The 13,758-nt window shown below is 41.1% G+C and overlaps 1 protein-coding gene and 1 long non-coding RNA gene across 4 annotated transcripts in view; one reads left to right on the top strand and one right to left on the bottom strand.

The window, feature by feature from the left end:
• Nucleotides 1-13,758, bottom strand: part of GLS (glutaminase) — a 76,995-nt gene that overhangs the window by 36,848 nt on the left and 26,389 nt on the right. For all 3 annotated transcript variants that reach the window (XM_083409209.1, XM_083409211.1, XM_083409210.1), the window contains exons 8-14: nucleotides 9,538-9,570; nucleotides 7,873-7,931; nucleotides 5,547-5,613; nucleotides 4,833-4,883; nucleotides 3,562-3,738; nucleotides 2,481-2,612; nucleotides 1,585-1,677 (exon numbers count right to left, since the gene is read on the bottom strand). In XM_083409209.1, the coding sequence (XP_083265335.1) occupies nucleotides 1,585-1,677; nucleotides 2,481-2,612; nucleotides 3,562-3,738; nucleotides 4,833-4,883; nucleotides 5,547-5,613; nucleotides 7,873-7,931; nucleotides 9,538-9,570 (612 nt within the window). The remainder of the gene's footprint in view (nucleotides 1-1,584; nucleotides 1,678-2,480; nucleotides 2,613-3,561; nucleotides 3,739-4,832; nucleotides 4,884-5,546; nucleotides 5,614-7,872; nucleotides 7,932-9,537; nucleotides 9,571-13,758) is intronic.
• LOC310665119 lies at nucleotides 6-1,680 on the top strand. Its single transcript, XR_014505183.1, has 2 exons — nucleotides 6-540; nucleotides 806-1,680. It is a non-coding gene; the product is annotated as an uncharacterized lncRNA (long non-coding RNA).

The following is a 13,758-nucleotide window of genomic DNA, read 5'->3' as shown; positions in this document are numbered from 1 at the left end:
TAGTTGTTCAAGCAACACACAGTATTTGTTAGATTACCGGTGGGGGGGAAACATTCTAGCATTATTGATATTTAGCAATTAGCGTTAAGCCAGCTGTTAAGCACTGACTTTCCGCTACCTCTTGACATGGTTATGCATTCAGTTTTGAGACAGTTAAGGGGGTTTCTGCAATGCAGGGAGTGGCAGGGAAGGCAAGAGCCACTCCTCCAACCAGCTTCATTCACTATACGGGAAGTTGGGGATATTCAGAAGGCCAAATTCTTGGATTCGGGGTTCACTTTCCTTATTCAGCTGTCCCCTCCCCATTAGGCTTCACACACTGCTGCTCCCCTGGCCTTGGAGCTGCAGGTGGGCAGAGGGTCATTCCCACAATAGCATGGCAAACCTAGCCATGGGTCTGTTTGACTTGGCCAAAAATCGTAGTCCCCCCCCCAAAAAAATATCAAAACTGTGCCCCCAAAGTACTCTGTGAAACCTAAGAGCTATAGCCAGAAGAGGAAGATTGCATAAGCGTCTCTCCAAGCCATCCGGTATACAGTGGTGCCTCGCAAGATGAAATTAATTCGTTCTGCGAGTTTTTTCGTTCTACGAGTTTTTTCGTCTTGCGAAGCACCACTGTGTATTGACGGTTTCCCATAGGAATGCATTGGCAGTTTTTTAAAAAAGGCGCAAGATGTTTCATCTTGCGAAGCAAGCCCATAGGGAAATCCGTCTTGCGAAGCAACTCAGAAAACGAAGAACTCTCTCGTCTTGCGAGTTTTTCGTCTTCCGAGGCATTCGTCTTGCGAGGTACCACTGTAGTTAGGAGAAAAACTAAATGGGAAGGTTCCTTCCTTTTTCTAGCAATTCTTAATGCAGCCAACAGAGCACCAGACACTGCAAAAGGCAGTTCACAACTGCTACCCTGAGCACCAAGAATAACAAAGGGGTTTTTCCGCATCTATACTGCAAACATGTACACAGAGACTTGACTATACAGTGGTACCCCGGTTGTCGAACGTAACCTGTTCTGGAAGACCATTCGACTTCCAAAACGTTTGACAACTGAGGTGGCAAAAGGCGGTCGGCAAATTCAATTGAGAAAATTGAGAAACGCGCCTTGGAAGCCGTTTGACTTCCGAGGCGCGTTTGAAAACGGAAGCATTCACTTCTGGGTTTTTGGTCTTTGAAAATCGAAATGGTCGGCTTCTGAGACACTCAAAAACCAAGGTACCACTGTACTTTGGAAGGCATGCCAACGTTGCTCCATAGTTAATTGGCCCAAGATGGCTTTAGATCTTACTATAAATGACGGCCTTGCTTTGAGGCTGGCTTGAATATACTAAACCAAACCAAGGCATGCTAAAAGCAACAGCAAAACCTAGTGTGCTACCAGGTGCCAAGTTACTAACAGAGTAGGCAAAATGGCAAAAACACAACATCTGGCACTAAGCTCCACTTATGGCAATTAGGTAAACTGAACTTGAACCATTAGAATTTACATATTGATGCAATGCATGTCATTGATCGATCTTATTTTGGAAAAGGAGAAACCTAGTAAATACACAATACACACTAATAACCTGAAATACCTTTCCTACTTACCCGCTGATCACCACCTTCCCTGCGAGGATCAAGCTTCTTCGCAAAGTGCCTCAAATTATCGTAATTATGGAAATTGCACAAAGATACCAGTTCCTGCAATGGTCAGAACATCACATTATTCTATGTGCAAACCAGCAAAGTTTATAAGTTTCGATGCTTTACACATCTAGTCTGTTATTATCTGATTACATAGCTTACTGGAGCCCATTAGAAAAGCTCACTGGTTGATACAAATTTTGCAATAATAATAATAATAATCTAAAATTGGTTTGAAATATGGATTCGTAGGTGAATAGAAAGCAAAGAACCAGCATTTTTGGCAGCCAACAATATGTGAACTGCTAGACTGAAACAGATAAGTGCATTTTGGAAGACTTTTTTCACCTGCAAAATGTACTCCCTCTTTGCAGCTGCAGCTTAAAGCTGCAGATTTAGCATCATTTTTGTTTAACAGGTAGCCTCAGTGACATCATGATATAACACTGACCAGTTGCTTTTTGGAGCTCTATTATTCAGAAGACAGCTGGCTCTTTTCTCAAAATACCATGCAAATTGCAGCCAAATGGGGCAAGGAACAAACAGTAACAAGCCGGATGAGACGGGTGTGGCTCTTGCAAACATCAGGGAGCCCTGAATATCTTCTTTCACATTGAAATAATGTGAAGTATCTGGCTCAGCCCTAACATGAACCATCGTTCATGCTGGAATCTGAAAAAGGTTTTTCCAGATGACATTTTCCAAGCACTTGCAAAAACCAATTCTGCAGAGCAAGTACAGCTTTGCCTGCCCATCTGTTAGATTATGACGAAATTAGAGGTGGGCATGAAAACGGAAAGTCTACTAAAATTCTGATGCAAACCAAAGAAAATATGCAAGTGAGAAGGCTTGCTGCTTACGTGACAAAAGTGTATCCCCTTAACGCTGTTGCCCATCTTGTCCAGAGGAGGGGACCAGCACATCATCCCCATAACATTGGGAACAACCAGCAGAATGCCACCAGCAACCCCTGATTTTGCAGGAAGACCAACCTAGATTAAAGGGAACAGCAGGAAGGCTTACATTTAAGAATTTAAAATATATTTAAAATTTAAGGACTTAAAAGATATCAGAACTTAAATGTTCGGTGGCCATCCATAACTGAAGTAGTCCTAAAGAGAGCTTTTCAGGATCGACTTACTGGTGTCAACTCATGTCTCAGGTATTATTTAGTTGGTGAACTCATACAGGTAAGCTCGGAGTTTGCCATTATCACAGACACAACTTGGGCCTCCAAAAGACGAAGTGCCTTTGACTAGCTGCAGCTGTGACCACTGCTGGATAGGGACAGTATTACTATGGTGACCTAGGCTGCCATAACCTCCTGGTTGAGCTACTGCGGTGTGTTGTTACATGTGGAACTGTCTCCAAAGACTGACTGGAAGCTTCAATTCAGAACATCAACTACAACAGTTCATTAAGACCACGATCACACCTGCTTTTAAAAGAATTTCATGATAGAATTGGACCCTGAAACAAATAGGCAAAGTCCTAAACAGTTTGAGATTCATTATCAATGTCCCCATACTCTAATTCCAACGTCCTTGTCAGTGTGTGCCTGCCATCAGAAAGGAAGCAGCTGTCAACCAGGTATGTAATGACCTCCCCATGGCTGTTTGCTTGGTGTCAACTTCGCTAAACTTTTTGTTCTCACCTACTTATTTTATTTATTTAAATAACGTTCTGCTAGGTTATTTATTTATTTATTTGCTATTTGAACTGCAGCTTTTACCGTTTTATTGAGTTGTATTTTCAACTTTGCGTCTTGTCACTTTATATTGTTATGAGCTGAATCAGTTTTGATGGAAGGCAGCATATAAACATTTTAGATAAAATAACATTAAGCAAAAGCTTAAAATTGCTACTTTAGAGAGTGAATGCTTAGCCTAAATGTTTCCTATTGGCGCGGCTACTAAATGCTAGTTTGAAAATGCTACTTACGTGGAAGGCAAACTGTCCTGAGAAGTCATACATGCCACAGGAGTGCATTAAACTTAGAGTGTTCCGAACGGCTTCTGGGCTCAGTACCCTCTCACCAGTGATTGGGCAAAACCCTCCATTAGCCAACGTTGCTGCCATTACACTGGCCGATTCGCAAGTCACTTCTATGGAACACAGCTTAAGAAAGGTGGGGAGTGAGAGTAGGAACAGTTACAAACTATGACACACAAGTGGTATACTGCGTAAGTAAACAGATTAAAAGACTGCCTTACAAAATCTAGACCCAGCTATAGACTGCAGCATCTGGAATGAGCTGTCAGCAGATTAGGGAGGAAAGCCAAAGAGCTGCGCACCTTCCATTCAATTTGTCTGCAGTCGGCGCTTCCACGGGATGATGCTGCAGCAAATCCTTCTCCTCTTCTGGGTCCCTCTGCTGTGGAAGCGCCGACTGAGGGAAACGGAATGGCAGGTGCACGGCTCTTTGGGCTCCCTGGCTCCAGCTGCCCGCCTGCATTGCTGAGCCCGCCCGCTCTGGGAAGGAGGCAGGATGGAACCGGAAGGAATGGGGAGCCCGGCTATGGCAACCAGGACGATCCGGAGGAAGCAGTAGGCAAAGCACGGGGCTTGTGGCACACTGCTCTGGGCTGCAGGCGGCTCCCTCATTTGCCGCCACCACCGGGCTGAGCTCTGCGCTCGTTTGCTCTTGAGCTGGTGCTTTGCGCTAGACGGGAGGAGGCGCACCTCTTGAGGCTGGGAGAGCAGAGCGCGCCGAGGGACTGGGGCGAGGTAGCGTGGGCCTGGCATGCGTTGTGGGGAGAAAACACTGCTGCTGCTGCGCTGCGCTGAGCAAGGGAAGGCCGTGCCAACAAAACGAAAGTGCACACACGGAGTACATCCGCAATCTAAAAAATAACACGCAAACCAGAACACTCATTTCCGGTTTTGAAGTGTTCGTAATCCAAAAGGTTCGTTGGCTAGGCTGTTTGTAACCTGAGGTACCACTGTAATAAAAATCCACTGCTAAGATAACTTACTCTAACTTCCATAGACTACAATAACAATTTAAAGATAGTTTTATAGCATCTGATATTGGGGTACAGCATTTTTACTGCCTTTATGAAATATGCAAAAGTAAGTTAGTTAAGTATTGCAGTATAGTTAACTGTTGACCCCCGTTTTGAGATTTTTGTCAATGTTACACTTGCCCGATTATTTCTGTAGCTTTTTACATTTCTCTTTCGGGATTATAGACATGAAGTTCAGATAATTACCTGGAAGTAGAAGTCCAGTATGCCAACCATATCTGTGCCTTCTGGAAAACACTAGAAAAAATAGCAGAGGATTTTAGTACACAAGCTAGGCCATGAGGTTTCACAGATATGGAGGTGGTATCATGACATCACAGCCAAAATCCAATTAGAGGTAGTTTCTGCTGACAGAACAGGCTGCTTGTGACTTCATATTTGTAGAGGAATAGGTACATCTGACAAGAATGTGGAAGTGCAAGTGACTTATATTTATTGCTGTTTATCAGATATGCAAGAGCCACTTTGGACACCATCTTGTGGAAAAGTGGCATGCAAATAAGCTTCCAAACAGCAGAAACTGCTGCTTTACCTTGCATGCACCCTTTGGTGAATCACCATTATATCCTATACTTATTATGCATATAGTCACACCTTGGCTCCCAAACGCCTCCGTTTTGGAATGTTTCGGCTCCCAAACACCAGAACTTGGAAGTAACTGCTCCTGTTTTCGAACAATTTTCGGAAGCCGAATGGCTTCCGGTGAGTCCCCCCCCCCCCTCCATTGACTTTGCCGACTGCGCTTTGATCCTCGGTTGTCGAACATTTTGAAAGTCGAACTGTCTTCCGGAACAGATTACATTTGACAACCGAGGTTTGACAGTATGTGAAAGGCTGTTCTGTGGTAGTACATGGCCTGAAAAGTGAAGAAACTGGTGGCTATGTAATCCTCCAACATACCTTTTTCTCTTTCAGATAGTAACCTATTGCAAAGTTTCGATCTCCACTCTCTCTTTCAGACTGGAACCTAGGTGTGAGGAAATACGAAAATGCACCTTAAGACCAGGATGCTTAATAACAGTTCTGAAAGCCTCTGACTAGGATACAACTTTAAAAAGAAAACCATAATATTTATTTAGCAAGACAGAATTAATTTCTGTATGCTGATGACATTTTGTTAATGTTGATAGTTCTTCTACCTTCTTTAATAGAGAGGCTTAAGTGGCTACATAAATGGTTGCCAATTCATGGGTGCCTCTCCCGTGGTGTCTGTGAAAGGTCTTTGTCTTTAATCCCTTAAAAAGCCACACTGAGCATAGTGATGGTTGGTGTACACGACTTTTTCCCACTGATGGGGAGGAGGGGGAGCACGCCTGTGCCTTTTTGTGGCCCTGTCTTTTTTGTCTTTTCCTTTGGATGTGGCAGCCCCCAGAAAATTTTTGAAAATCCAGATGTGCCTGTCCACTGGCCCAAAAAATGTTAGCTACCAATCTACAGGTTTAGCAAGACACAAGCTTAGTTTAAAAGCAAATTAGTGTCACAGGGCATTACTAGCCAAAACAATGCCTATTGAGCATTTCTCCATTGTCCGATTTGAATAAATTTTCAGTAAAACTGCAAATTATTAAATAAGGAAACTAGAAAGGGTTGTAAAATACAGTCAGTGCAAACCTATACATGTCTACACAGAAGTAACTTGTACTAAGTGCAATGGGGCCCACTCCCGGGAAAGGGGAAGTGTTACAGATGCAACAAGCAATTTAGTTTTGCAGCAAAAAACAATTTCTAAACTAGAAGGATTCCATGATTGCATTTCATTGCATATATCGGATGAGCAAGGGAGTGGCAACCTGCAGTTCCCATATAATGTAGCTCAGTGGGTACAGCATGAGACTCTTAATCTCAGGGTTGTGGGTTTGAGTCCCATGTTGGGCAAAAGATTCTAGCATTGCAGGGGGTTGGACTAAATGGCCCTTGTGTTCCTTTCCAACTCTGATCATGCACCTTTCTATGAACTTTGAAGCTAGGCCAGGCTTTAACTGGTACAGCAGGCTGCTTCCTGGCAAGCCATCAATGGATGCCAATTCTACCAGCACTCTAGAATCTGCACTGGCTTCATATTGCTTTTGAAACACAGTTCAAGGTGCTACCTCCCTCCATAACTTTTACAAGCTATTAACAGTCCGGTTTGAGCATCTCCAAAGCAGACTGTTTTTTGAGCCAGACCACATAACATCGTGAGTCACATATAGACTGCAAAAGACACAGAGAAGCATTCAATCTGGTGGCTGAACTACAGCAATCCAGCTCTTTCCGTAGAAGATGCTCCAATGCCAAAACATCTTTCAGCAGCTTTTAAGATCTGTTTATTCTGGTTGACTTTTGTTGGCTGAAACGAAGGCAATGAAGCAATGGAATTTTAGAATGTCCTTTTTCCCCCAAGCATCCTGAGCGTATTTTAATCAGGATTTCATAATCTTATTTGCTAGTGGCAATGTCCTTCTGCTGTCCAGCGAACACTCCCTGTGCTTTCGCAAAATGTCCTGCTCGTGGCAAAAACTCTTTCTCCTTTCATCCTCAAAAATGCTTTCCCTCCTGGCACGTTGAGCTGCTGAGAAAAAACACCAGCCGCTGCATCCAGCAAAACCTGATGGAAAAAGGAACACTACTGCCTGCCTTTTTCGTGGAGAAAAGGGGTGGTGGTGGTCTCTTTCCTTTTCTGCTCAGTTATTGCAGAGGGAACCTTCCACCCAACTCTGCAGTTGAAAAACCACCTATTTCCCTCCACAATAATATGGAAAGAACTAGTTTTTGTACTGCAGTTGGGCATGCCCTGCTACTGCTCCCCCCCCAAAGAAAAATCCTAAGAAAAGAAAAAGAAATATATTTTCTTCTCTCAAGAGAGCTTGGAAGAAGTGGAGTTTTGGAGGCGGCAACAGTAGTGAGGCACTGCTGGTGCTTCCCCAAAAGCCAAACTTACAAAGGAGAAACTGCCTCCCTGGGCCTTTGAAGGAACCACATCTCCTTTTCCTTAAGTGCTACAGGACTCAGAAAAGGGAGTGTTTGGTGAGGACAAGCATAAATCATGCTCCATTTGAATAAACCAACACTTGTTTGAACTACAGTGGAACCTCGGTTTTCGAGGGTCTCCAAAGCCAAACATTTCAGTTTTCGAACACCGAGGTTCCAATGTACTTACTACCTAACTTACGCTAGCAGAACTAAGTATAGACTCAAGAAGAAACTGGGTAAAGAGGAAATTTTTAAAACTAAAAAGCATACTTACGTGGCATTACTGAACCCAACGTATTCATTTCCAGCCATCTTATTCATGAACTGCATCACCTGTTAAAGAAGCATCACAATGTTTTCAGAATGTACAGTAACGTCATTTTGGACTCACAGCTGTCCATGGAGGCACAGGTCAATTCTGTGTCCAGGGCAGCTGTCTACCAGCTCCATCTGGTACGCAGGCTAAGACCCTACCTGCCCACGGACTGTCTCGCCAGAGTGGTGCATGCTCTAGTTATCTCCCGCTTGGAGTACTGCAATGCGCTCTACGTGGGGGTACCTTTGAAGGTGACACAGAAACTGCAATTAACCCAGAATGCAGCAGCTAGACTGGTGACTGGGAGGGGCCGCCGGGACCACATAACACCGGTTCTGAGAGATCTGCATTGGCTCCCAGTACATTTCCGAGCACAATTCAAAGTGTTGGTGCTGACTTTTAAAGCCCTAAACGGCCTCGGTCCTGTATACCTGAAGGAGCGTCTCCACCCCCATCATTCAGCCCGGACACTGAGATCCAGCGCTGAGGGCCTTCTGGCGGTTCCCTCATTGCGAGAAGTAAGGTTACAGGGAACCAGGCAGAGGGCCTACTCGGTAGTGGCGCCTGCCCTGTGGAACGCCCTCCCAGCAGATGTCAAGGCAATAAACAACTATTTTACTTTTAAAAGACAACTGAAGGCAGCCCTCTTTAGGGAAGTTTTTAATGTCTGATGCTGTACTGTTTTTAATATTCAGTTGGAAGCCGCCCAGAGTGGCTGGGGAAACCCAGCCAGATGGGCGGGGTATAAATAATAAATTATTATATTATTATTATTATCCCCATACGCCTAGGATTCAACATTCATTGGCTTGGTTCAGATGAAATATGAAATCTTGGTTTTGCATCACGAGAACAAGCCTTAGGTTTATGCACTTCCACTCCTCCTTCAGCACAGCCATGAGATTGGGAGATTCCACTTCTGTGGTCTAGAGGAAGCCAGTTTATTATGTCATGTCCCATTGAGGGACTCAGGTTAATTTAACTGACTGTTTAATGAAACAAGACAAGATCAAAGTAGGGTTTATTATCTGGCTTATTTCAATAAACCATAGTGTAAAGTAACTACAGTTTTGGTCCGGTTTAGATGTAAACTGTGGTTATTTTAAACCAGGAAACAAATGCTTCCATTTCCTCCTTGGACTGAAAGATGAAAGGGCAATGTGTGCCTCCAAGGACTGTCCCTATAATGCTGTACAATGGCTTAGCATTTTGTGAGAACTGGGCTGTTAAGCTGCACAAACAATACCTAGGTGTTTCAATGTTTTCGCCGTTTTCGCCAACTATTAAAGTTTATTGATGTTTGGCATGTTTTGGAACTGAAGTTCCTTCTTCAGAAGCAATGTAGACTTTCAGAAATTGAAAATAATACAAAAAGGAAGGAAACTGATTCTCAAAAGCACCAACTATGAAAGTTTATCATAGCTTGGTGTGTTTCAGAACCCAAGTTCATTCTACAGGAGCAAGATTATGGCTTTTCTTTTCTTTTGCTTAAATTAGACTTTGAATGCCAGTTCACAGATCAGAAATGAAGAAAAAAAAGCAAATACAAAAATAAAATCTTACCCTGCAGTTTCAAACTCAACTATGGGAAATAATTTTTAAAAGGTTTGATGGTTCACTTACATAGTCAAATTTCTCAGCATTATTTGCTCCTTGCTGAAAGGAAAGAAGACATATTTACAAAGTTTGTTAATACAAGAGAAGTTTTAATTCTAATTTAACTTAGTTTAAAGAAAATAATTCATAATAATCTATAACTACTTAAATATTTAATATTAAACTATTGTTTTATTTATTAGTCTAAATACCTAAAGTTAGATTACTAAATGGTTTATATCAAACTTAAGAACACTACAGAAAGTTTCAATTTTTGAAAATTACTAAGGTGAGGAAACAGAGATGAACATTGAATAAGGCTAGCTTTATTTTAAATGCTCTACTCAATTATGAATTAGTGCCTTGGAAATTCACTTATAGTTTATTGTAATCAGTGGATACATTAACGTTCCATTCTTGTAGTCCAAGACTTTATTTTACATTATGCTGGGTACTAGAATGTTCAGTGCTATTTTATTTAGGGGCCAGGGACAGTTGTACGTAAACTATTGAGTAGAAGAGGAGTGTTACCACTGCTATAAGGGCAACTGCATGAAAAAGTCTAGCTATAACCAAAGAGTCCAGCTGAGAACTTCCATTTGTGCATCCCTTCCGCCACTTGTTAAGCTGCTGTCAAAACTTAGGAAATGACTCCAAAACAGCACAAACAGCTATTGGGGAAAGTATCAAGGATGCCTTGATGCACACATGGGAAATCCTGGGTGTGTGCATAAGCATCTTTACACCCCAGCCATTAATTCCAAAGTTTTATAGGTAAACATCTTACAGTATAACAGAAATTGCAGTAGCAGATATACTGTCCAAATGCAGTTCAAAAGATGCCTGGATTTTATTAACTGGCAAACATTTTAAAATGTCCAGTTAAGCATCAGTGGGACTCAAAGGACAGAGCACAATCCTCCCTCTACCTTGACACAGCCTCTATTTCAGCATTATACCCTTGCTTAGAAACTCAAGGAACGATATAAAGGCAACTCTACAATTGACGCTGTTATGTCTTCATGCTTGCTATATGATATAGCAAGTGTAAAGCCCTCAATCATCAATGCCTGGGTGTATATATCTAGGAGCCCTGGCCCAAGCTGTTACTCTGCGTAAATTATATTGGGGGCAAAGAGAACTTGCTACCCCAAAAAGGGAAAGCCTCAATGTACAGATTTCCATTCACTCTACTCTGGGTTGTGGCCACGGAATCAAGTTCTTGCTATAGGTACTTGATATGTGGATATTTAAAATGGGTATTTTCTTTTGTCAAAAAAACAAAACTGGTTTTTTTAACTGTGCTGTTTTTTTTCCATATATAGTCTCTTATTTTCAAGAATATCCCTGGTTGCCAAAATAAACACTATGGAAACACAGCTATAAACCGCTATGGAGGTAGGGTATTTTAAATAAGGCAGATTTACCATATTTGATGGGAAAGCGGTGGTATAGGATAAAGAAGCATTGTCCTTATCCGAACAACAGTCTAGCAACTGTATCTGTGTGTCCAAAGGACAAACTTGACAGGCAATTTCTAAGAGATTTGTTGTGAATACCATTTTAACAACAGACCGTCTCCAGAACTAAATGTGGCTGGGAATCTATTGTTAAGCATCAGGATGGATGGATGCATATTGCATAAGTTTATTTTATTATTATTATAAATATACTTAATAAATTTTAAAAACAGACTGTCACAAATTAATAGGCATTACTTAATGCCTCAGAAACATCGGGTTAATATGTTATTTAGTTCTGTTATCTAAAAGCACTACCTCAAATCAATCCAAAAAAACATTACTTGCACTATGTTTAATATAGGGGAAAGAAAAAAAAAAACCTGAATCCTGTATGTACCAGAATTCTACTCATGAAATGCATAAAGCCAGCCTCATTTCCCATTCTACAAGTGGATTAGGGTGTTGCAGATAATCTGTGAAGCCACACGCACCAGCTCATCTAGTGATGTGCAGTCATACACGTATGATCACCAGCTGAAAGAATACCACACTGTTGTGTCAAAGGTTATGCACCAATAAAGTAAAAATACTGCTACCCATAGTCAATGACTATTTAAGAAATACGCTAAAAAGGTTAAGCATTGTGTTGAAAGGCATTAGAAAAACAAGCTTTTAAAAAAGTGTAACTCCAAATCTGTTCAATGAAAAAATAATTAAAAGAAGAAATTACCAACTTCATTGAACTGTTGCAGTTGTCAAAATATTCCATAGATCCTAATGCTGTAAAATATGTAACAACATTTAAACCACAAAAACCTTTTAAATGCACAGTGAATGTTGCTTTGGGAAAGTGGGTCAGCATTAGTTACGGGATGCCGTACTGGTCATTGTCGTCAAGGTTAAGGCAGTTAAAAACTGAAACAAGTTTTGCATTTCTCCCCCGTATTACAGGGTAAGGAGAAAGATGCTGAATGCCAAAAGTACAGAAAGGAGTGGTTCCCTCCCCGCACCCGACCTTAACTGCAAAAAAAGCAAAGGAGCATCTTCATATGTTTGATACTATTAGCAGAGTAAACATAGCAAACAATGGTGTCTGAGCAAACTTATTTCAGCATTTATCAAATTCAGGGTTTCCCTGCCTTTAGCTCCAGAAAAAAAACCCTGACACACACAAAAAACACTCTTTCACAGCACCTTCTAGATACCAGTTTAAGCACATTGATTAAAAAGTAAGCATCCTTAAAAAGCAAAACCCTAAACTTGGATTTAGCTTGTACTGCATGAACTATTCATTAAAATGGGACTCTTAATGCAGGTTCTTAACACCGCCAGTTTTTCCCATTTCTTTTACAGATTAAAGGAGGCAAAAGTTGTAGGTAAAGTCAACCAGAAATGAGGCACCAAATATTTGAGAGTTGTTTTCCCCCCTGGAAATTGTGAAAATATTTCCCCCGGCAACTTTAAGATGGAACACAGAGCAGTTCTTTGTTCTCTCCAAATTTTATTTTGACTTCAGTCTAATTTTCCACTTTGTGGAGTCTCAAGTTTTATATATATGAAGTTTTACAAGCAGTTCATCTGTCTACAAACGTACCATGCAATAACTTCACAAACATAATATATACATATACACACTTGCAGTGTGCATGCTTGAATGTATATTTATGTGTATATGCACACTTTTGTGTATATACAATGAACGTCTATGAACACAAAGTAGTTTTAGACTGAGACAATCCAATGACACACCATTCATGCAAGTTTTTAAAAGAACGTTTACATATCCATATTAAATTAGAGGATAGGCTCTCATTTTATTTATTTATATTATAATTGCATCAGCATGCAATAGGATCTCAGCAATACTTAGATTTTTCTTATAGCTCTCAGTTTTGAGGTACTACCTCACCATGTTTAATTCTGTGCTTAATACGGTTACTTGACTTGTATTATGCAAGCTTATGTGGTTCTTCCTCCAAAGGCTGATTATGCAACTATGTACTTGCAAGAAATAGTACCTGTGCAACAGAACTTACCCCACCTCCCTCTGCAACATCCCCAGGGTTGAAAGAATCCCCCAGAACAGATTTTTTTTGGGGGGGGGGGTCAGAATACTTAAGATATCCTGATTCAAAGTTCCAGAATTATTCAAATAAATATCTATAAACCACATGCTCACTGGAGTTGCGTGAAACCCAGTATGTGCCAAAACTGCCACATAAGTTCAATGTCAGGAAAATAACTATCAGCAAAATCAACACCATATGCATACAGTTTTCCCAAACAGTGGCACAGAAGAGAACTTTCAGTGTGCAAATTGGAAGTCACAGATAATTTGTCCCACTGATTTCAAAGGGTCTGCTCAAAATATTACTTTTTCTGGATCTAGCCTATGATCAGGGCTTGACTGAATGATTTGAGAGCATATCGAAACACAAACAAGATCAATTCTTGTATTATATTTATGACTAGTATTATATTTATGGCTGGAATTTTAATATGTAAACTCAATTTGTAATTGTTGCTTACAAGTTACATTTAAACCTTCGAACACAAATAGACCATATTGTCTAATAATCTTTTGCTTTGGTTGTGTTTTACATCTGACCAACACTTCTAGCCTAGCTTGAATTGGAATCTAGGAGACCCTGGATTAAGTAGGTCTCACCCCAGAAATGGACATACTGGGGAGCCTTGGTCAATTCACTCAGTGGGACTACTTCTATAAAATTGGAATAAAGGATTGTCAAGATGAAAGAGACAACCTCAAACAGCAGAAGTGTTG

The sequence above is a fragment of the Podarcis tiliguerta genome (genome assembly GCF_965153285.1).
Source record: "Podarcis tiliguerta genome assembly, chromosome: 1".
Taxonomy (NCBI): domain Eukaryota; kingdom Metazoa; phylum Chordata; class Lepidosauria; order Squamata; family Lacertidae; genus Podarcis; species Podarcis tiliguerta.
The sequence above is the reverse complement of the archived record's forward strand: the minus strand, read 5'-3'. Positions and strand labels throughout refer to the sequence as shown.